Raw genomic sequence first — 22,913 nt, 5'->3', positions numbered from 1 at the left:
ATAATGGTAAATGAAGCATTGAAAAAAGGAGAAATTACCTTAGCTCCAAGAGCAAGCAGAAGCATACACGGTAAAACACAAGACTGCCAGGAAAGGACATGAGGGTCTTTTTGAAGACACTCTTGACAAATTGTGAACAGACTGTGAGATGGGTACAGCACTTTTGCAAAGTACTCAACTCCTCGGGGGCAGATGATGCTGCTAACCCTCCACAGCAGAGGAAGTCCTTGACACTGACACCCATCTCCAGAGACAGAGGTCATATATGCCATTAAAGTCATGAGAGGTTGGAACAGTGATGCCATAGATCAGTGTTTCCCATAATTTTCAAAGTGAGGATCCACTTTTTAAAGACGGCAAACTACCGTGACCCAAATCACAATATAAAATGTGGTATTTGTGCATAATCTAGCGACTGATTTCCTGCCACATTGTTGGGGAGATTTAGGTTACCAAGACTTTGGGATCAGTGATGGAATCTCTGGAGTCAGTGATGAGTTATGTTGGAAGACTTTACTAAAGACAGTTCAGCTCAGGAGAACAGAGACAATGCCAGACATGAACTGCAGGTCACCATCTCAGATTCTGACCAGCAACTTGCCAGGGTTGATACAAGTAGTCACACCAAACCTTGAGTGCAATGGGTCGAGATGCCCAGTTCCCCCATCTCTCGGTTTGTTGGTGGTGAAATACTCTCGCCGGTTTCTATGGAGCCAACCATGACAGAGAACATCAGGCCTTCTGTATGAAACTAAGTGTGTGACTTTGTAACTTACAGTTGGTTATATGAATTTACAAGTAGCTAAACTGAGAGAGGAGGCCGAAGATTTGAATTTTCCAAGAGATGTTAGGTAAATAAGCAAAATAAAATGTAAAATAATCAAGTTTGTCAGGTAAAGACTGGAACAAGGGCCTTATTATCTTCCTGGAAAAATACTACCCTTTCAGTAAGAGGTGCAACGGATCACAAAGCTCACGCTTCGGATCGTGTCACGGATTCTGAGTCACGGATCGGATAATTTTTCGGATCAAAAACAACACAAAAAGGCTCCTATCAAGGCAAATATAACTTTGCTTTCAGTTTATTTTGTTACTTATTTTAAATTTGTTTTTTTTAAAACATGTCCAAATCATTATGGATGCTAAATTTAAGCAGCCTATCTGTGGCCCCAGTCCATCTTCATTTACTGCATTATCTGTGGTGACTGGGATAATGCTTTTGGGCCTCTCTAACTTCCACTCTGCTACTGCTCCTGTCAGTACCTGCGCCAGATTTGTGCCGGTGTGACTCTCATAGAGGGGCGTGTCTGCAGCACTAGACTCCTCATCTCCCACTCCACTGTGATGAAGTTAGTCACAGTCACGTAGTTTTCCGTGGCTCTGGAGAGGGCGAGGATGCCTCCGATAATTCCTCGACAATTTGTTTCTTTTCTTTTGCATAAATGTCTGGTACGATCTTCATAGTGAAGTGGGTGCGCAAGGGTATTTCGTACCGTGGTTCAAGCACAAAACTGACAGTCTGAACAACATGAATACTTCTAAATATCGCACAACGTGGCCTGCATCCATGAGCTTAGCTCATCCGATGACAACACTCACATTACATTATTTTACAGTGACAATGGAGGACAAACAAATGTATCTGTTCTCCTCGTGTGTGATGGCAAAGTAATGAACAAATCGGTGGACCCAGCTGAAAAGAAGAAAAGAAACCGACACCATCGTGGTGGTAAATTATGACAGCTGGCTTAAAGGAGATGGGTCTAATATGGAGCCAGACAGCAGGCAGCAGACAGCAGACGTCGGGTCATCACCAAAGCCTCATGTCCAACCAGGGATGGAGAGGATAAGGGAAAGAAAATCTTGTTTTAAGAGCAACAGTATAAAAATGTCACAAACGCTCAAACAAAATCAATGCAGAATTTATGGCGAGCCCACTTTACGACCTCTGGGTCAGCCATCAAACGGTCAAGCTAGCAGTGTTGCACAAGAGATAATCAAATATGATTTTGGCATATGCAGTATTTGATCTCATGACAAAGTGAATGCCTTTATGCTGCTTTAAATGCATAAAACGTTTCCCGGAATTGTAATTTTACATCTAACCTGTCCTCTCAGTTGTTGATGTAAAGTCAACGCTCTAACCATTAATGGAGATTCACAGTAATGCAAGCAGATATCTTATGGCCAGAAATGCAGGAGAGAACTTAAAAAAAAGTCTGACTATAAAAGCACTGAGTGACCAATGGCAGGCTTTTTAAATAATCTATTTGTTCATGCCCTTTGCCAGCTAGCAGCCATTTCCTTTGCCTCTCCTCAGCCCTGTATCTACTTTATTGTAATGCTAAGTAGTGAGTTTTGACATTCAGAGGGGCCCTGCCAAAGGACAAGCCAGTGGACGCAGTAGAGAAAAGAGGGCCTTAATGGGTTCAACTGGAATGGAAAGCATTCGGTAGTCTCCAAAGGCTGGAGGAGAGGGAAATGTCAAGTATGGCTATTATAGAGAAAGGAGCCGCTCCAAGAATTTTCACCTGAACAAGAATAATAATAATAATAATGATAATAAAAAAACAGTCTTGAACAAAGGACACACACCAGCTACCTCTCCACGCATTGATGCACTTACTGAGGTAATCACACTCGTACGTTCTAGACTGAATGTGACACGTTCATAAGCACATGTGAAACAAATGCATAAATAGCTATGTTACGGCAGTATGCGGGCCATTTAATCACAATACTGCGCCGTGCTCCTTGTAGCTACACATGAACACTCACGTGGTTTCACAATACAAAATGTTGATACTGAAAATCCATGTCGACTGTTTATAATCAGTGTTGTCGATGATGTTAACGTGTCATTGCCGCTTTAGTCAAGATGAACTGATAACTGATGACAATAGAGACAGTTTGACTCGCCCCTTGACACATCCACGAGAAGAGTATACTCGCGAAATAGATAAGGTCAAACTCCCATTTTCTCGATGGCATCAAACATCACATGCTTGTCATAACAACTGCAGAAAGTCTCCCAGTGAGTGCTACTATGAAGGATCACTTGAGTCTGCTTGCTAATTTGCACCCTCGAGGATGCTAATCAAAGCTAACTTCAGAACAAAGAAGCTCTTTAGCCCAGAGGGCAGAGACACATACAGTGCACGGCCCTGTGCCTCAAGGCTGAGCCTCTACAAGGGGATAAGCGCGTAAAAAGGCTGAAGGGAACGCATGTGGCTGTACAATCAAATGTGTAAATGAATGTGTGTATGTGCATGAAGGGGAGGCATAACAGCTGATCAGCTTAGACTGAATCCCACTCTCCAAGGGGAGTCTAGCATCACACAGATCCTGCTGCCTAAAGGCTGGACTTACAGCTCGGTCGGCATGGAAACTCTTGTTGCTGCACTTAGAGCTTCTGGATCAGTGTGGAGACGTGTAGCAGGTGGAGTGAGTCCCTCTTCTCTCTGCCGCAAGGAAAGATGCGGCAGAGAGATGAGGCAGTTTGGGAGAATGGGATCATTTCAGATCACTACAGACTAAAGTGGTTCTGGGAATTGTCCACAACAGGTGCATTGGTGTTCTTATTTCTGTATGAGTACCAGAGAAAGAGAGTAGGCTGGGGATTGTTTGTCTACAGATTGCTTATTGCTGGAGGATGAGTGGGATTTTAAAATCACACATTATCGCTCTTCATCACTCCTACCGAAATTGCCCTTTTTATTTCAGAGTCAGGACAGCTTGACGTCACCCATAGCAACACACGCAAACATGAGAAGATGTGGCTCTTTCTGCCTCGGCCCAAAGAAAGGCCAGTCACAAATTTTACTTTCTGCTGAGAAGATACACAAATGACTGAATTACCTACATGTTTGACTAGATGGAAGCAGATATATGAGACGGTTGGGGTGGTGGTTTTTGCTGTGCCAAAGGTATTATCACAGAGACAGAACTTGAGTACCTCCCTTTGTAGAGGGCATAGATATAAAGGGGAGATAGCACTTAGTTCCCTCCCATAACAACAGGCGTTCATATAATCATCTCCCTTGCTCTTTCTCTCCCTGACGGCTATGTGATATGGATGCTAGTGTTAGTAAATGTGGGAGGACTAGGAATGTGTGTGGCTGGGCGATAAGGCTGCTGTAAAATTTAATTAGCACAAAAGCTAGGGTGAAAATGACTTAATTTCTCACTGCATTAGTAACGAGAGTCCTATGTTAGCGCTCAGTCCCAATCAATGTACATTAACAGGTTCATGAGCAAAAAAGGGACGGCGGAAGGGAGAAACAAGAGCAATAGGACATCTGAAATATCCAAAATATTTTGAGATAGGCATTTAAAATAGATTCTGGATGAAACTTTTTGCCGATTGGCTATTCTGCCTCTGCTCCATGAGGTGTGTATCAAGGCAGGCAGTAGACGAGGGAGCACACATGTTAAAAGAAAAACCAGGGTGGAGGCTGAACAGTTTCACCTGCTTTGGGGGCCTGAGCCAGTGTGAACAGTCTGATTAGGCTCGACATGCTGAACACCGTTTCCTATTTCACGATCCACAGCCTTTATTACAGTCCAGCTTCCTTATAATCCAGCTAAAAGTGGATATCTGAGGAGACTGATCGGCTTAAGATGTACATATGATGTACAGCAGCATGACATGGAGCAGAGTGCAGAGGTTTTCACTTTATCATCTGTTTTGTATTCATGAGTGAATAGGTACAGTTGAGAACTGTGTGTACATTAGTGTTTTTTTGTGTGTGTGTGTGTCCAGTCTACTCTCATCCATTACAGTGACCTCTCCGTCTAGTCAAGTGAATATGCGAAACAACATTTCACTTCCTCACCTGCTTGCATTTTGGACAGGACATGGATTACAAAGCTTAAACCTTTATGAAAAAGGGTCAATTTGCAGGCTGCTTTAAGCTTGTCCTCAAAAGCTTAAGCTCAGAGAGTCACCACTAAACACAATTCGATATGCACGCGCATCAAAATTCAACCTTAATTTTAATTTAAAAAGGTCCATAAATATTCAGGAAAGACGACAGCATCACAACAGCACTATTAAGCCGTTAAAGGCCATTCTTCACTTACTATGTCCTCATCTTTAATGCAACAAATCAAATGGACAGCATTGACAAATTGAATATTGCACCACGCATGACGGCTGTTAGTTTGTTTTGTAGAGGGTGTACACGTTCCATGTTCATCTCGTCACCGTCTCAATATCGCCACAGTCCAAAAACATGCAGATTTGGGGATTAGGCAAATTGGAGAATCTAAATTGACCATAGTCATGTGTGTGTGAGATAGATGGCTGTTTGTCTCTATGTGGTCCTGTGATGGACTGGCAACCTATTCAGGGTGTACGTTGCCTTTCGCTCCAAGGTCAGCTAGAATTGGCACCAATTCTAGCCACCCTCATGTGGAAGATAAAGCGATAGAAGATGGATGGATGGGTAACAAAAGGATACAAGTCTTTTCTCCAATAACACTCTAGAGTTGAAATGTTTAATTTTCAAGTATTTCAATGAGTGCCCTGTAAAGAGTGAAGGAAGAGAGAGCATTATTTGCAGCTAAACCTGAATACAAGTTTAAAAAGAGAATGTTGCACTGCTTTCCACAATCCTCAATTACTATTCCACAAGTCTGCACAGGCTGGGCCGAATTACACTAGCCACTTAGCTAAGGTGCCCTCTTGCTCCATCTGTTCAATGCTTACTTGCAAAGGCTAAAACATGTGGGTTCACACACACACACACAAAAGGGCAGCACATCAGACAGACAAAGACAGGTCAAGGTGCAGTTTCCCATCTGGATATGCCTTTTATCTAAGAGCCGTTAAACATCCAAACCACCACTCAAATGCGGCGATAAGAGAGACACTGTGACCAGATGATTGTAGACATGAATACAGAGAGCGGTACACCTGTCCAAGTCCTAGACATGACTACTGCCTCACCCCCAGGTGGGACCCATGACCTTGTGCCAGCACATCATTAGAACACAGGGTTTTAAAGCTAATGATTTCTATGCTTGTATGCATAAATGTGCAAAGAAATGGGAGAGTGAACACTGTGTTCAGGAGCGAATGCCGTAATCTGTCACTTTAATGAAAAGCACACAGGCTGTATGTGATGTGTGGATGATGCATTGTGATCAAAAGCAGATAAATCAGCAACTTCTACAGGTACACCTTTGGAACAATGACGTGTCACATCAATTCAAATGGATCTAGGTAGGAGAGTGTTTTCCGGGCTCCTCTTTTGTTTTCAGCTCACTGAAATGATTTAATAAACTCTTGTTTTTCTGCTTATGTCATGTCTGCAAGAACGCAGCAATGCCAAGGAAGGAGATAGCAGAGACAAAACAAAGTCAAAAAGTAAAGAGAGGATTGAGGAACTCTGAGAGGATAAGACAGCCTCTCACCAAAGCTGAGGTTGATATGAAAAGACAGATGTGTGGAAGGGGAATGAAAACGCACACACACAACCTACAGGATATAGTAGCCTGCAGTGGGATCCACATATCACAGTCTGTAAGAGGTCCAATCAAAAAAAAAGGCAAGTATCTAACAGCAAGTCTCCCAGCCTCAGGAAGCTGCACTGACCGACTCTAGTGTCTTACACATGAGCAAACACAACAGAACACACAGTTGGAAGCAAACAAAATTCTCCATCTTAATTTTCTTTTAACTTTAATGACTTTCCACAGCACAACCTCAAATTTAACCTAATCTCCTAGCACTATTCCAACCTTTGCTCAAGCTGTATGACTCTGAAAAGGAGCTTGGGGGGGAAACAGATTATTGAGGGCCAGTCCAAAAGTATGCAGATTTCTTTTCTGAGCATTTTAGCCTTTCATACTGTAGGTTAGTTTGAGCCTGGCTAATACCAGACTGTGTCTTAATCTCATTTGAGATTCTGGAAAAGATGTAGTCCCTTCCCACTTTCAAGCGATCTGAAAATGCCTCCGTATGCAATTGGCTGGACCTACAACGAATCACACAGATCCTTTGAATGACAGTGATGACTATCTAGTAATGACACCTAGCGACTTTTGCTCGAGGGGAGCTCTGGGGAGCAAGTCGCTTAAAATGGAAGCAACAGCTGAATCGAACAGCTGCTCTTCGGTGGGCGCCTTGTTGGACGTATGCAAAAACTGCAAGACGTTGCTTTTCCGTTGTCAACATGTAAAGCCTGCCTCTAGCGTGCCGGGGGTTTCTGTCCCGTTGTTTTAGGAGATTCTGAAATTGACCAAAGTGGCGTCCTTGCCAGACCAGATGTCTGCAGAGCCGAATCAAATCACTCTGCTAGAACCCAGTACTACTTACAGTAGTGATGTTTCCCGCACCTTGGTTAAGATCAAATTGAAGGACTTTTCAAGGACATTACAGGACCAATTCCCTCAAATTCAAGGACCAAATGTGCTGACAGCCTAAGATGGGAGGGCAACTTGTAAGAGCCGCTTTGCACATGGCGTCCACTTTTATTGATTTGCAGTGCACTCTGCATCTGGACAAGTGATTGTCCTTGAGATCTTGGGCAAGATCTCTCACGTCAACAGTGGGGAGAGAGACCGTGTACAGTGCCCACAACACTGCTAGTATTGCAGGACACATGAAACATTTACCTAAATATCAACTTCACATTTCTCTTGCACAAAATTCAAGGACTTTCAATGACCCAAATCTATTGAGGGCAATTTTCAAAAAAACTTTCAAGGACCTTTCTTTAACTTCACACACTTTCAAGGACCTGTGGGTAACCCTGGGAAATATAAGCAATGCTTTCTGGACTTTAACATGCTTACAGATACACATATTTTGTTTGTTCGTTTTTGTTTGCGCTCTTCTGACTGGCCAGTAAGGTTTTACAGCTACGGTTATATTGCCACCTGTTGACCTGGCATGCTTTTGGCTGCACACAATGGTGGGTTTTGTGTTTTCCTGACGATGTTTTTGACAACTTGGCATGTGTCGTGAGGATTATTTTTAAAACTGGAATGGAGACCACCAACTTTGCTGTGACATTTACATCGATTTCAAGCACTAGCTCAGAGCTAAAGTATATCACTTGTGATAATTATAGGGCCGAGTGTCACTAAAGACACAGGACTTCTCCTTCATAGATCCATTCATCACCTCCACTTTCCCTATCTGGAAGTAGCATTAGAGCACACACATACACCCTTAATGCACCTCTGGCTTGTGTTGTCTTACACTTGGAGGCTCTTGCTCTCTGTCAAACACAATGATTAAGAGAAAAAGTGGTTATGCGACTGCCCTGAACATGTACGTGCACACGCCAGCAGGGTTTTGATGAGGGCTTGCAAAAGAAAAAAAAAAAAAGTCTGAAATGACAAGACAGTGCCTGGAGAGATGTTTTCAGAAGGACACAGTTAAAAAGCTATGGCTGCTTTATAGATTCAATAAGTCTCTTACACCTGTGTGGCTAACCACCATCGATCCATCATTCTGTGGAGCCCAATCCAATTTAGAGTGTCGAGGAGCCCCAGAGCTTCAGAGCCCCTCAGGCTTATCCTAACCCAGACCACAGCCCCCACAAAGCCTGCTTACCTTCATCCCCAGAAGTCTGTGGGTGTGTCTCTGCACTGTATGTGTATGCGTGCTGAGGGAGACTGCAGACCACGTGAAACCCCTTAGCTGCTGGCTCAAGTTAAACTGTGCTGAGCCAATTTAGGGGCAGGAGAGGAAAGCAGATGAGAGACAGAGAGAGGAAGAGAGCTGAGAAAAAATGCTGGAAACTGAGGTCTAACTCAAACCAAACAGTGCAAAGGAAGGGGAGTATGGAAGGAAGAGAGGGTGAAAATAAAGAAATGATGTGCTGCAAACCGAGGAACAGACTGAGAGCTATCTTGTTAATCCTGCTTTCTATCACAAGGCATTCACACTTCATCAAGACAGCAGAGTACTTTAACCATAATCAAAGTACTCCATGGTTTCATCTAAGTCTTGAAATGAGGAGCTCATCTATCAGCCATCTGATTTGTTTCAGCAGACAACAGACTGGGGCACTTCAGTACAAAACTTAATGGAACCACACGTGTTCAGATTGGCCATTCAAACATGTCCCCTCTCCACTAATTACAGTATCTTCAGGTGCAGATGTTTCTCTTTTCTAATTCTCTTTGCTGCTCCACTGGAGGGAATCAACACCCCTGAGATCAATTATTAAAGGGTATTTAAGTCGCTGGGAAAGGGAGGATACAGAAGTGAAAACAGCTGTTTAAGTGTTTGTGTTGCTGACTAAACTTCATCACCTCTCAACTAAACTGAGAGCATCCTGTGGAATTCACTGACTCTGGCGATTAAACCCTGGGTAATTAGGCCCGAGTCGTCTCATGAGGGGGGGAAAAAAAGAGAAAAAAAAGAAAAATGGGAGAGAAGAGGTGAGGCAGGAGAGGCGGAGAGACTCCACACCAATATAAGGCAATTATGTTAGGGGAGGGCCATTGTCAGACCATGAGAGTACAGGAGAAGACAGCGGGGATATGGAATGGTAGGGAAATGAGGAGGAGTGTTATTTAGGAGGCAGATGGCAGAGAGGGGGAAATTAAGATGAATGGGCACTGAGAGGGCTGAGCTGGTGCTGCATGGGCTGAGAAAAGTAATTAGCTGTGTTTGCTCTGGGAGGCTGGCAGTGAGTATGATGCCTGCAGTGACAGGCTAAAGCCCAGAGTGTTATTAGCCAACAAGGCCAATGTCCGAAGCTGCCAGTAGAGGGTCAGCTGGGCCAGAAAGCTTTCAGGACCTTCGTACCTGTACAACACTGGGCAGCAGCTTCGTTACACAAGGTAGTTTGTTTTTGACTGTAATCCCCTTTTAAATACAAGCAGAGTTCTGACTTCTCTCTCTCAGTCTCTCACACACACACACACACACACACACTAGTCATGGAACATTTCCTGTCACTGTTATCCAACAAAATAATTGCCAACATGGCCATTTTGGACCACCAATGTTTTACAGTAGCACCACAATGGATAAGTTAAATATCTTTTGCCTTTTGAGGCAACACACTTGGAAGGACAGGGTGGATATTCAGCTGCAACATGTAACTTCAGCAATTGCATGCACATTTTTATCTTAAATAATGGTTGGTTTGTATATCAAAATTATAGGTTAACTAACCCCCTTCTTCTGCAGCTAACTCCTGCCAGTGCCTGATCTTTGAAAAATGAGGGAGAGTGAGAGTCAATGCAGGGGGCTTGATTGGAGAGAGTAGGGTCAGTCAGTTTCTTATTTAAGAAAACCTATTCTTTTAAGATTTGACAGAACAGAGTGTATAATATTATCTAAATTTATTAAGCCAAATAAATGAAAAGCAAGTTTCAATGAAGCAGTGTCTCCCCTCTTGCTGTTAAAAACTCTTAAGAAATGAACCCTAACCCTCCACCCTCGTCAAATAATCAACCTGAACACTGTATGTTGGGGAACTAAACAGCATTTTCAAGTCACTGGTGTGAAATATTAACATTTTTCTCCATTCACAACTATCATGATAATGGAAATTCAAGTGTTTTTTTTTTTTAATGTCATATAATCATATAGTGTCCCATTCCTGACACAAACATGCATGGATGCAACAGCAAACAAACAGCACCAAAGTCTCTTATTCCTTATTTTCACCATTCCCAGCTGACTATCTTTCATCATCCTCACACCATTTCTTTCCATTTCTAATGTTTTGGCCACCTCTATCTGTCTCTTTCCTCCCACCCTCTATCTCTGCCTCCCCCTCGCCCCTTTCCAATCTAATTTCAGATAAGTTGTAGCAGAACAACAGAGCAAGGCCCTTTATCATTGCCATCAATGATGTGGGTGGATTGAGCGGGAATAATTTTATTCATGTGTGCCTGTACCCAGCCCACTGAGATTCAAATTACAAGCAATAAGAGGTAATATGGTTACGGCGTAATTTTTTTTAAGTGCCTCAGTAATGATTGTCGAAAACCTTTGACAAGAGGTGGGGGAAAAAGCTGTTGTTTATCTTAGCGAGAGCTAAAAGTTTAATATGTGTTCACAACTATGAATAATAGAAGACAATTTCATTTGGTATGATTAGTATCCCATCCAATCTTCATCCTTAGGAAGTCGTACTCATATTGTTGGCCCTTTTTACATTAATGTATTAACCTGCAGGCTTCAAATGACACTGAACAACTTCATTGCTACAAGACACAGGGTGCTCAACTCTAATTACAGCTGCTAGGCAGGTTATGTTTTTACCTGTGCTGTGTTTGTTTGTTTGTTTATATTTGTGTCAGATTACTCAAAAATCACTGCAACCATAAACAAGCATTTATAGTTCATGCAGAGGTGCCAAACTATATATAAAAAATAAATATATATATAAAATAAGGTTTCCTCTCTTCTTCAGCTGATCATCACTCTTAACTGACTTAAGGCAATTGTTTCTGGTTTATATAATTTACCCACCCAATTGTGTCACACTCGGTGTGAAATGTGAGAGTGCGTCAAAATCCACAAATTAATTATTCATGTTGTGCCGTTTACTCTTGCCACATCTGGTGTGCCAAGTGCATATGCAACAAGAGGAATCTGTATAAGCGCCGGAAAATTTTAAATTTGAGACAAAAACAAAGTTTTCCTTCACAAAAATTGTGAGAACAGGGATGAACTCAAATTGCAGCAGGTATTGAACAATTCAGCAGTCTTATCAAAGGGAGATGACATAACAGCCCACACGCTGCTTTCAAAGAATCCCAACTCTGCCTCTCTCTGAGAAAAAGCCAGAGGCAATGCCTTAAACTGTTTGAACAGTTTTCAGAAAGCACAAGGTAAGACAAGACGCAAGGTCCACAAAAAAAGTTAAAGGCACGACTGAAAAGGTCAGTGCAGACACGGTAAGCAGGACACATGACCCCGCTGAGAGGAGTTTGCGTTGCATGCAAGAGACGTTTAAAGCGGATTTGCAATAGCGAACATCAGACAGAGCTGGGCCATGCGAGGATTTAGCTTTTTTTTTTGTTTTACCGTAGTTAACAGGCCTGAGAACCTGGCGGAAGGAGCTGGGGCTGATCATCTGCTGGTTATCTGTAAGAAGGGCATTGGACAAACAATGCTAACATATACAGTACTGAGCGGGAAAGTTAATGAGACATTCACCAGCTGACAAAAAACAGCTGTGAGTTTCATGAACAAGAAATACTGTGCATGGGCACAGCTGTCAAGTGCCACTAAAGTTTAATGGACAATCCATTGAGTACATTTACACATCCCATCTTGGACTCACAGCATGTGTTTGTTGATTCAATTTCCGGATTTTGGGCTTAATAATAAACAAAAAAGAAAAAAAAAAAAAAAGATTTAGAAAAGAAAACATGTACTGCCTTTCAGTAAGATTCAATCATGACACATGCAGTGATGTTGGCAGGCGGCGGATTCTCCAGCAGTATGCTGCTGGGAAGCATGTGTACAAACAACGACGCAGTTTTGAATGTGACTGAAAATAACAAGGCACACGAATCCAAAAATGCACTGAATTCATTAAAAATAAGAAAAAAAGAATATGCATCAGTTTGGCAGGTTGGGACCAGAATTCATTATGATTTTTGAACATGTGGCTGGAGTTAGAACACTGTGTCCATTACGGGTGGGAATCTATAGGTACCTCACGATTTAAAAGCGATTATATAATTTAAACAATGTATTTAAAGATTCATCATTAAATACTATGTTGTATTTATTCCAGAGTAAAGAAAGGAAAATGTGATGCACTTCAAAATTTGTCATCATTTGCTGCATTTTCCAGTGCTGATGAGACATGTTGTTGTACATGTTGCCAAAGTATTTTAGTTTGGTTTTACATAGCCTAAACATCGTGTGGCTTTTGTCCAGCTCGCTCCTCACCCCGTACTTCATAGAAGGTAACACGTCAGCTATTAATCCAGATTATGCTTGTTGGGTTTGACACTTTAACAATAGCTCCTGCTCAGCCATATTTGGTAAAGCTTACGAGGCACGCATTTAGGCTGTGTCATTATTGTTGAAGGCGTATTGAATGTAACGACGCAATGACACATGCATACATTCAACCGAGCACATTGTTAACACTAGTCGTGTCAATCGATTAAAAGAAATGTAATCACAAAAATAGTGATTGATGAATCATTGGGAATGGGAAGATTCATCGATGTAACGACACGTCGATAATGTGAGTCGATGCATTGAAGTAAGCGTCGACTCCCGGTCAAAGGATGGATGGAGAACGAGAAAAAAACTCGCTCACGATCATCTAAACTGTGGGAGTAATTTAGACAGAGACAAATCTGGTGGTTTGTGAGCTCTGCAAATCAGCAGCAGCACTGCTTCAGCGGACCTACTTCACTCGTAGCTGCCAAACTAAATATGTTACATCTTGATACACAAACCGCATTTTAAAATCCTAAATGATACTGATAATTTCAATAGGATAGGCCGAGGTACCGCTGCTCTGTGCCTGGAAGTGTGAGCACTGAGCGCCCGCTTAAGTGGAGCTCTTCACCTCAGACAACATTCGCTGCCAAACTACATCTTGACATACATACTTGAATCTTGTTTTAATTTTATTTTGAAGAGTATTATGTTGGACTGTAAAATGAAGATTACCAGTTAAGACTATTAGACAGAATAATGCCCTGCAGTGCATACTTTGCTTCATCTAGTTGTTCTTATTCTTATTTGTAAGAGAAGATGATTGAATAAAATATTGTCTCATTATATTATTAATGAGACAAGGCTTTTGATATTTATTTTGGGTAAATGAATTGTTATATTAATTATAATATGTTTTTTTAAAGAATAGTCATTAGATTAATCAACTAATCAAAGTCAATAATCGTTAGGTGCAGCCCTAGAGATAAACCGCATGTGTGGTGTTTGAATAGAAAAATGCATGACAAATTGAATGGAGGAATATGTTCTCCTAACTTTATTAAAACATGTGATGTCAGCTTAGTTTTAGTTATTCCTGTATTATAATTCTAATCTTAATTTGCTGACAGAGTCTCAGGGAGGGTTTGGTTTTGAACATAACATCCATATTAAAATGCAGACTTAATTTGCATATAGAACTTGTAGGATATGTGTATGATCTAGAGCCGTTGTTCTCAAACTGTGGTACATGTGCCACCAGTGGTACGTGAGCTTCCTCTGGTGGTACTGAAATACTGTTTGACTGTGTATACCAGGGTATGTGGTCGGAGTGGAGCTGCAGAATTTTGACCGGTTTGCGTAGAATAAGAAACAAATAAACAAATTCACTAATTATTATTATTTAATAATTAGTCACTTTATCACTCACTCCATCTAAATCTAATTGGGCTGTATCAGTGAAGTATATGTGAGCAAGAGGAGGATGATAAGAGAGCAAATTATTGATTATTATTGATTATTATTATTATTATTGAATTATTATTCCCAATTATTGATTGGGAATAAATCTGCCTCCTGTGAAAAGTCCGTAGCTGACTATTTGCTCAGGTGGTACTTAGTATAAAACGTTTGAGAACCACCTGACTAGATAATGTCTTGAAAGCACCTGGTCTTCTATAGTATTGGTGGATCTGCAGTCTACAGCAATCCATTTAGCAACAGCATCAGTTAGCTTAGCTGTTGTTGCTATGTTGAGACTTGGCGCCGGCTGCACTCTGCCAGTGTTGTTTGATGATCCCATCTCACTGCTAGCATCTTTGCCCAAAGACGGGTTGTACTTCGATGGAAAGACAGTTTATTATGACGATACGAGCACAAAAGTTTGGTTTTGTCAAAACTGACAGTTCAACACACCAGGGGATGTCTCTTCATTGTTTTATCTGCATCTGTCAGATCTTAAGGCCTTGTTGGTTACGAGGAGGATGCTGGGGTCAAACTTACTGATGCGATTAATTAAAAACAGGTTACTGTTGCCTGAGTAATCACAAACATTAACGCATTAACGTTGACAGCACGAGGTGAAATGCTATAGTTTTCCAATTATGGTTTTTTCGTAATCGTTTAAGAGAGAATCAGGATGCATCGGCAAAAACAAGATGATTTTGCCCACCTCTAATGTCCACAGTTTCTCCAGACCATGAGGTTAGTTGGATTCTATGCATCCACCTTTGTTTGCATACAAAAGTATATGAGACTCACCTCTGGGTCTTGGTGCTCTCTTCCTGCGGTCTCTGAATGCAGCTCCTGACTGTAGGGCTTCCAGCAAACTATCCATCACACCTGTCTCATCGTTCTCTACAAAAAAGGAAAAAAAAACAGGAAGAAAAAGAGAGGGGGTGTTAGGAGACAGATGAGAGAGGTTTTTTTGTGGTGGTGAGGTTTTCCATATTGATTGTAACAATTTGGCTCTCCTAATGGCAGACAACAATAGAACCACAAAACATGTAATCAGAGTTGAAATTTTTGACTCTTTCAAATCATGTCGTCTTTTTTTTGGTGCAGTTTTATAACCATAACCAATAATTGGATTTCAGTCTGTTATCTGGTAGTTATCAGACTTGAGCAAACAACTCCTCTCACATCCCCTCTCGCACACACCATGTCCGCCAAAAAATGTTTTTAATGCAAAACTGCTTCACTCGTTGTTTTTTTAATTAATTTTTAATTAAGTTAGGCTACCAGCCAGTAACCCTTTTCTACCTTCTTGTTCCTGCCAACAAGCATCTGAGAAACAGATATTTTGCATTAATCTAATTCATTCTGTGTTTTTGCCAGATGTAATTATTAGGTCTATGGTTTTTTTTTGAGAGCAAAGCTCTGGAGAAAATTTGGCTCCTGGTAAAGACTGGAAAGCTTGTGGCACATCAAACTAAATCACTAACGACTGCATGTTGGCTAGCTCGACAGCAGAGCTGAACATTTAATGATTTTTAAATCGAAATCACAATTTAAAACAATGCAATTAGCAAATCGCAAAGGCACCATATATTTCTTTAGTTGAATTGCACGACTATTTTGCATTTCATGCCACTTTAAAAACTGTAATACATACATCTTAAGTTGTCATCATTGAGTAAATTGGTTTTGTTGGTATAATTTGTTAACTTTCTATCATATTTATCCATTACACAGTGAATTTTACCAGACTTTTAAATTAAATTTTGATCACCAATCATATTGCAGTTTGATAAAATCTGATTCACAAAATTTGATATTTTCCTTGAATGGTTCAGCATATCGCCCAGCCCTATGTATTCATATCTCATAATTATAAGTCATTCTCTCTTGAATGACCTTGAATGGATGCATATACTGTATCAACAACTGGACATTTACATAACGGCTTTATGGTGCTGTTAAAAAGCACACTGTTGCACTAACTATTTATATGAAGAAAAAAACAATGGAAGTAAATACATCTACAGTAATTATCTAATCAGGGATAATTACATTAGGGCTCCAACTAACGATTAACTTTATAACCAATTAAACTGATGTACATTTCCACCATCGATTGATTAGTTGTTTGTTTCATAACAATGTCAGGAAATTTTGCCAAACCTTGAAATGAAAAAAATTGTTTAATTGCCAAACCAAAATTATTCGTTTTTAATGATTTCTTTGTTATATGAAGCAAAGAATCCAGAAAGTATTCACATTTAAGAAGCTGAAAAATCAGCAAACTCATTTTAGTCATTAAATAAAACACTCTAATAGTTGGCGAGTAATTTAGTCATCAATTAATCGTTGCAGCCCTATATTACAGACAAAGTATTCATAATCACTTTATAATGAAATTGTGAGGTACCTTGAAACTCCCAACCACAAGGACATAATGGTAGAAAAGTCTCTTAAACTCCACTGGGTTCTCACAAAACTAGGACTTTGAATGCTACCTGTTCCCCAGCTAGGGTTGAAACTTGGGCTACAACCTCATGATATGATACATATCACAATATGTCCCCACAATACAATTGTGATGAAAATGTATTTAGAATAATTATAATGTTCTACCTACAATTTGGTAAAACAGCTGCTTTATGAACCTTAAACAGGAAGGCAATTGCCCCATGCCATTTGACATCTGCTGCCGCCCACTTGCTTTAATCCGCACTGCACCTGAGGTGAAAACTACCATCATAGCTTTTGCTGTCATAATGATTCAGGAATATATATACATCCGCAAGACAATATTCTGTCAAAAAAATGTTGTTGTTTGTCTTGTTGATTTTCTTTATTTTGTATTCTCTCTTATTTTTTGCAGTTAATTTGGTCATTCTTTTGGATTGATCTTCATTTTTTTGCATAAATAATTTATGATCTTTTTGATTTTCTTTATTTTGTATTCTCTCTTATTTTTTGCAGTTAATTTGGTCATTCTTTTGGATTGATCTTCATTGATGAGCTTCAATTTTCCTCTTATTTTGTTGTGTCTTTTTTTTTTTTTAGGTGGGGTGGGGGATAAGCACACAATGGGAAAACGGCGATATGTCTAAACCTGTCTATCTTTATCTGTTATGCCTTTCACAATAACAATACAAGAGAATCCAGATCACTGAGTCGCTGCAGTTAAAGAAAAAAGACACCTTGGTGCCTGCTGTGTTCATTTGATTTAATAATGTCTTTTCACTTCCCTTCTGGGGAAAAGCGAGACAAAGGAGGACGTGATGCGAACGAGAAGTTTGTTCCAACAAAATACATTACACAACTGTAATTAAAGTAAAATGATTGCAATTCAGTTAGGGTCAGCCTGGCTAGCACCACCCGTTTTGCTTTTTATATTTCTGAAATTCTCTAATCAGAGTCATTTGGATTAGAATGATGTGATTGAAAGTCGGTTAGCAAACTCATACAACATGTATATGTTACGTTCAAGGCATGCCTTGAATAAATCTGGCGTGACATCTTTCACGACATGATTTTTTTTACCAGTAACATTAATTTGGGTTCAACTGCAGCTTTAAGAGAGTTAGGGTCATGCTATTGTTCAAGTGGAAGAATGGAGGTCACACTAAATACTTGACACTTTAACCTGTAGAAGCTGTTATTAAGTGTTCCAGAGTTCCAGGGTGCAAATGTGCAGCTTTTTCCCAAATATGATTCTAGTGCACTCGAATACACTGACTTTCAAGTTGATTAGCTAATGCAGTCTGTGACAACTGTGCAATGAATCTGTCCTTCACTTTTTGTTGATGGATAGAGTAAAACAGGAAGATGAGAGAGAGATATTTGCAACAAATAAATAAAACAATATCAAGTGTGACCAGAAAAAACATTTTGAGGACTTCTTTTTTCCTATTCACTTCGAGCACAGGCAATATTGATAATGGATTCCCAAGGTGTCTAGTTCAACTTCAAATTGTAAGCCTTTTATATCTGCAGGGGGCAAATTAAACAATACCTACAGTAAATGTTTTCATGCTGCCCAAAGGAGGAAAATTAAGATATTCACGCACTTATAATTTAAAATTCAAATAATATTAGTGGAAGTCAGCTGATATGCATACAGTGACTGCTACAGTGAAGTGAGGAAGTCTCTTGTGTTGTACAAATATGTGCATACAAGTAGAAATTATTTATGCAAAAATAATGTGGCATGAGGAAAACATAGATCAACTAAATTATTCTTCCCAACACATGGTGACTGATTTCATCTGCTGCTCTGACAAGACTGGCCTATTGGCAGCATCACAGTTTGTGACTAAATAAGCGATTAAAATTGGTTTATTACTAAAATAACACATTAAAAGTGATATAAGTGTGATGGATTCTCTGATAAAATACATGATTCAGGTTTTTACAAGTCAACATGAACATAAAGATTCCAATTGTCAATTAGTATCAACTCAGATGCTCATTCCTGCAATTAAAAGCACATCAGTTGAGAATTTTCGATTGTTTTGTTTGCTTTATGTGTAGATTGCATTGATGTATTTCAAAAGCCATTGATGTGGACTGAGTGTTAGCAACACGTCGCCTCTGACAGGTGCCTAAAAGCTCTTTTTGTCTCTTTTAATCTGAGATGTATTCATGAGTCCTTAATTGCAGCTGTAGTCACACTGGAATATGAGCAAAGCAAAGTGAAATGTTTACAGTTTAAGTTCACCGATGCAGCACTGGGTGAGGTTTGGAACGTAAATGGACCGAGGTATGTATCTTTGAAAAAAATAGTGTGTCACGTATAATCCATTTAAACTTAATTTTGGAAGAAAGTTAAAGCCCTATTTTCTATCTGCACAAACCTAGTGCGTAGAATTTTGAGCTTTTTCCCTTGAAGTTATTGCCAAAAAAAAGTCTAGAATGATGATGAAGAGAAAATTGACTTACAAAATTATTATTACGGACACATTGGCTCACAATAATCATGCAGAAATACTGATAAATCTACTTTTATTGAACACTACAACCCATTAAGAGTAATCTTATTAACCAGCTGGCAGAACTATTCTTAAGTGGGCAAAGTGCCTGTTCTAAATTGAGGCAGATGATGAAGACAAGACTAATGATGCTATCATAAGCCATTCGATAGTTATAAGACATCCAACATTAGTTTCAGTCAGTTTCATTTGCTAATGGACTAGAGAAACTCTTAATTTATCAAGTGGGCTTATGTTCAACAGGAGCCAGCAAGGTAGTGTTAACCCAGGAAAGTTTGGAGGAATGATCGTTATGAGCTTCAGGACCAAGATAATTGTGTGTGTCTCTCCCTTTGTGTGCATGTGTGTGTGAATATCACATTAGAGCAAGTTGTTCAATGAAGGTTATTATTGTTTTAATGGGTTTGATTGCTGAGACTGCATTTTTGAGTTTTTGAGACTGTCATTTGAGATTGAGTAGGAGTCTAGAAAGGGTGCAGTCACCTCTAGGCCATAGATGAAAATTGATTGATTGAAATTGATGGACCTACTGTCAATCAATCAGACCGTGTCACCAAGATGACAGTGCTCACACAAACTCAGACTAAAAACCCTAAGATCAATCTTTTAATACATGCTATTTCCAGTATCCTCAGTGCAAATCTTACGGGACTATCAAGCTGACAGCTAAGGCAGAACCAGAAATACTTCAACGAGTCACTTATCAGATGATTTGGTAACATGTCTGTCCACTCAAGAGGACAGTTTATTTTATTTGTCCTCCATTGCCACTGCAAAACAATTTAACATTGCTATTGTCCTCTTCTGATCAGCAAAGAAGGGATAGATGCAGGCCAAGCTGCGCTCACAGGGTCTGTAATGCTTCTACGCTGTATATTTTGAACTCAAACAGGCTTTTAAGGTTCAAGTATAAATTATCACTTACACCAGTACTGCAGAGTTGTACTGTGGGTCATATTAAATAAGTGCATTCAGGTAACTCCAACCTACCAAAGTTTATACAATGTACAGTTCTGTGTTCTGTGAAAATCTTTCATAAATAAAAACAAGCCTGAAAATTTAAATATCTCTGAATGAAATCGAGTTGGATATGTAATCAAATGGGACTTGGAATTGGAATCAGTTCAGATAATTAAATACTAATATATGGCTTAGTGTCTACCACACAAGCCTGTGGGGGCAGTGCTATGATCAAGGGATGCTTGAGTTTGTCATGTTTAAGTTTAGTAATGTTATGCGCCCCAAAAATTAGGTCAGCTGGCTTTTTAAGGCATATTCCCAAATCAAAATGCCAGGAAGCCAAGAAATTTGTGAACCGCAGAGCAAGTTGAAGAGAACAGTTGAACAGCCTTCCCCTCTCGAGAGCATGATGTCATCCACTATAGATGTCAGATGTGAAAAACGTTTAAGACAGTGAATAATCTTGAAGTTTGCGAACATTTTGTAACTTGAATGGCGTGTTGATGTGACAAGTATGAAGGAGTGGAAGCAGTTAAAGTTTTGAACATTTCTTCATTTATTTTGAGAGGCATAATTGCCATAAAATGTTGAGTATTTCGGAAAATACTGATAAAAACTTAGGATAGTGCCCTGATTGAGCTGAATGTTTTGAAGAAAAAGTGTCAAAAAGGGTGGAATAATAAAAAAGAATGTTTAAGAAAATTGAAACAATCTCATTAAAACAAAGCTAAAAGTGGTGTGTGACTTTTTTTTGGACCTGGAAGTGTATATCAAGTACAAGTTCCTCGCCTACCTGCTTCATGTGTACAGTTATTTTACTACTTTTGTAACAGTTGCACTGGCTGATATGTACATATTTCTTCATCATTACACAGAGCGGAGAGGAAACATGAATTTCTGAGCAAAACCGACACTGCTCGACTTCTAGACTTGTCTCGACTGCTGTGGCAATTCATCACCTTCAGCAAGCTTACACTCTCCGCAACGCGCATCGACACATATTCAGATAGAACAGACAAACAAGAGACAAAAAAAAGGAGCAGATCAGTCTACTGCAACCTGCAGTGTGTGCCTCCATGTGTACTTTGTTTGACTCCAACCCACAAGAACATGAAACACTTTGTGTGCCTTGGGAAGGAAAGAAAAAGAGAAAAAAGAAAAAACTAAATCCACTCAGATCTCCTGCCTCAGGAATATATCGGAGCAAAAACAGTCCAATTTTACACATCAGTCAAGCAGCAACTCAGTCAGTCCGAGACAGAAAACTGCTTTATAGAACACAGACAAGAGGTGATTTAAGACAGCCCAACACTGGAAATCATAACACATATTTATATATTCTCACCCATATGCTCACAGACAAAGAGAGGAAGAGAGATCACAGACATGTGGCGGGGATAGCAATGACGGAGGAACGCACGGCAGAGGAATATTAGTCAAGCTAGTAGCTGTGAAATGGGTTTGAAACAGTCAGAGGAGGTGCTGAGGAGGACGTGGCGAGAGAACAAAGACGAGACGAGTGAGAGGAATGGGACACTGAAGAGTGGTATCCCAGCACTGGCAGTGGAGCTGCTGATTGTTGCTTTGATGTGCACGATGTGCCTGCCTTTCCCCATTTCCATGAATCTGGGATCAGAACGCTTATGACAGGTGTGCTATATATGTATGTGTATATATATATATATATATATATATATATATAGACTTTTTTTCATAAATGTTCAGAAAATAATAACATGAGCCTATTTAAAAAAGAAAAAAAAAAACAGTGCCAGCATTACAACAATGAGCCAATATGAATTGATAATTGGTTGTATAGTCAAATAATTTAATGTTGTGAATCGATTTAATGAGGCTTCAAAGACACTAAGGGTGCGACGGTAGCTCAATTGTCTTTCAACTTGAAGGTTGTGGGTTCGATTCCCGACTCCGCTAGTCTACATGCCAGTGTGTCCTTGGGCAAGACACTTAACCCCACATTGCTCCTGACGGCTGTGCCGGCAGCGTGTGAGTGGGTATGAAAGATGAGCGATAGAAAATGCACTGCACGTAGATGCGCTTTTTGTAAGTGTGAGTGAATGGGTGTGGTCATCAAGACTAGAAAAGTGCTATATAAAAATACAAACCAAACCATTACCCTCGTTCAGCTCCTCCCTTTAGGGGTTGCCACCCTTCTTGCTGCCACTGAGCAACTCCACACTGCCAGTGTGCCACTCTCTTTCCTCTGTGCTCATCCTCTTGGACCTTTCTGCAGTGTTCGACAGTTAACTAACAGATCCTTGCTTCCTCCCTTCAGGAACTAGGTGTCTCAGGCTCTGCACTTGCCCTACTCTCATCCTATCTTCGAAACCGAACATACAGAGTAACCTGGATGGGATCTGTGTCGTAACCTTGGCCTCTAACTACTGGGGTCCCTCAGGGTTCTATCCTGGGCCCTCTCCTCTCCTCTCTGTACACCAACTCTCTTGGTTCTGTTATTCACTCTCTTGGTTTTTCCTATCACAGCTACGCTGACGATACTCAACTCATTCTCTCTTTTCCCCAGTCCGAAACACATGTACCAGAACGGATCTCTGCTTGTCTGACTGACATCTCTCAGTGGATGTCTGATCATCACTTGAAACTCAATC

At 40.2% G+C, this 22,913-nt stretch overlaps 1 protein-coding gene across 3 annotated transcripts in view; it reads right to left on the bottom strand.

The window, feature by feature from the left end:
* Positions 1–22,913, bottom strand: part of LOC131459966 (protein diaphanous homolog 3-like) — a 231,728-nt gene that overhangs the window by 50,365 nt on the left and 158,450 nt on the right. For 2 of the 3 annotated variants that reach the window (XM_058630164.1, XM_058630165.1), the window contains 2 exons: positions 15,146–15,241; positions 12,008–12,067 (listed from right to left, as the gene is read on the bottom strand). In XM_058630164.1, the coding sequence (XP_058486147.1) occupies positions 12,008–12,067; positions 15,146–15,241 (156 nt within the window). The remainder of the gene's footprint in view (positions 1–12,007; positions 12,068–15,145; positions 15,242–22,913) is intronic. The other variant, XM_058630166.1, reaches the window with a different exon arrangement.

The sequence above is a fragment of the Solea solea genome, chromosome 5 (assembly GCF_958295425.1).
Source record: "Solea solea chromosome 5, fSolSol10.1, whole genome shotgun sequence".
NCBI lineage: Eukaryota > Metazoa > Chordata > Actinopteri > Pleuronectiformes > Soleidae > Solea > Solea solea.
Note: the sequence above shows the minus strand (reverse complement) of the source record. Positions and strands in the feature narration are given on the sequence as shown.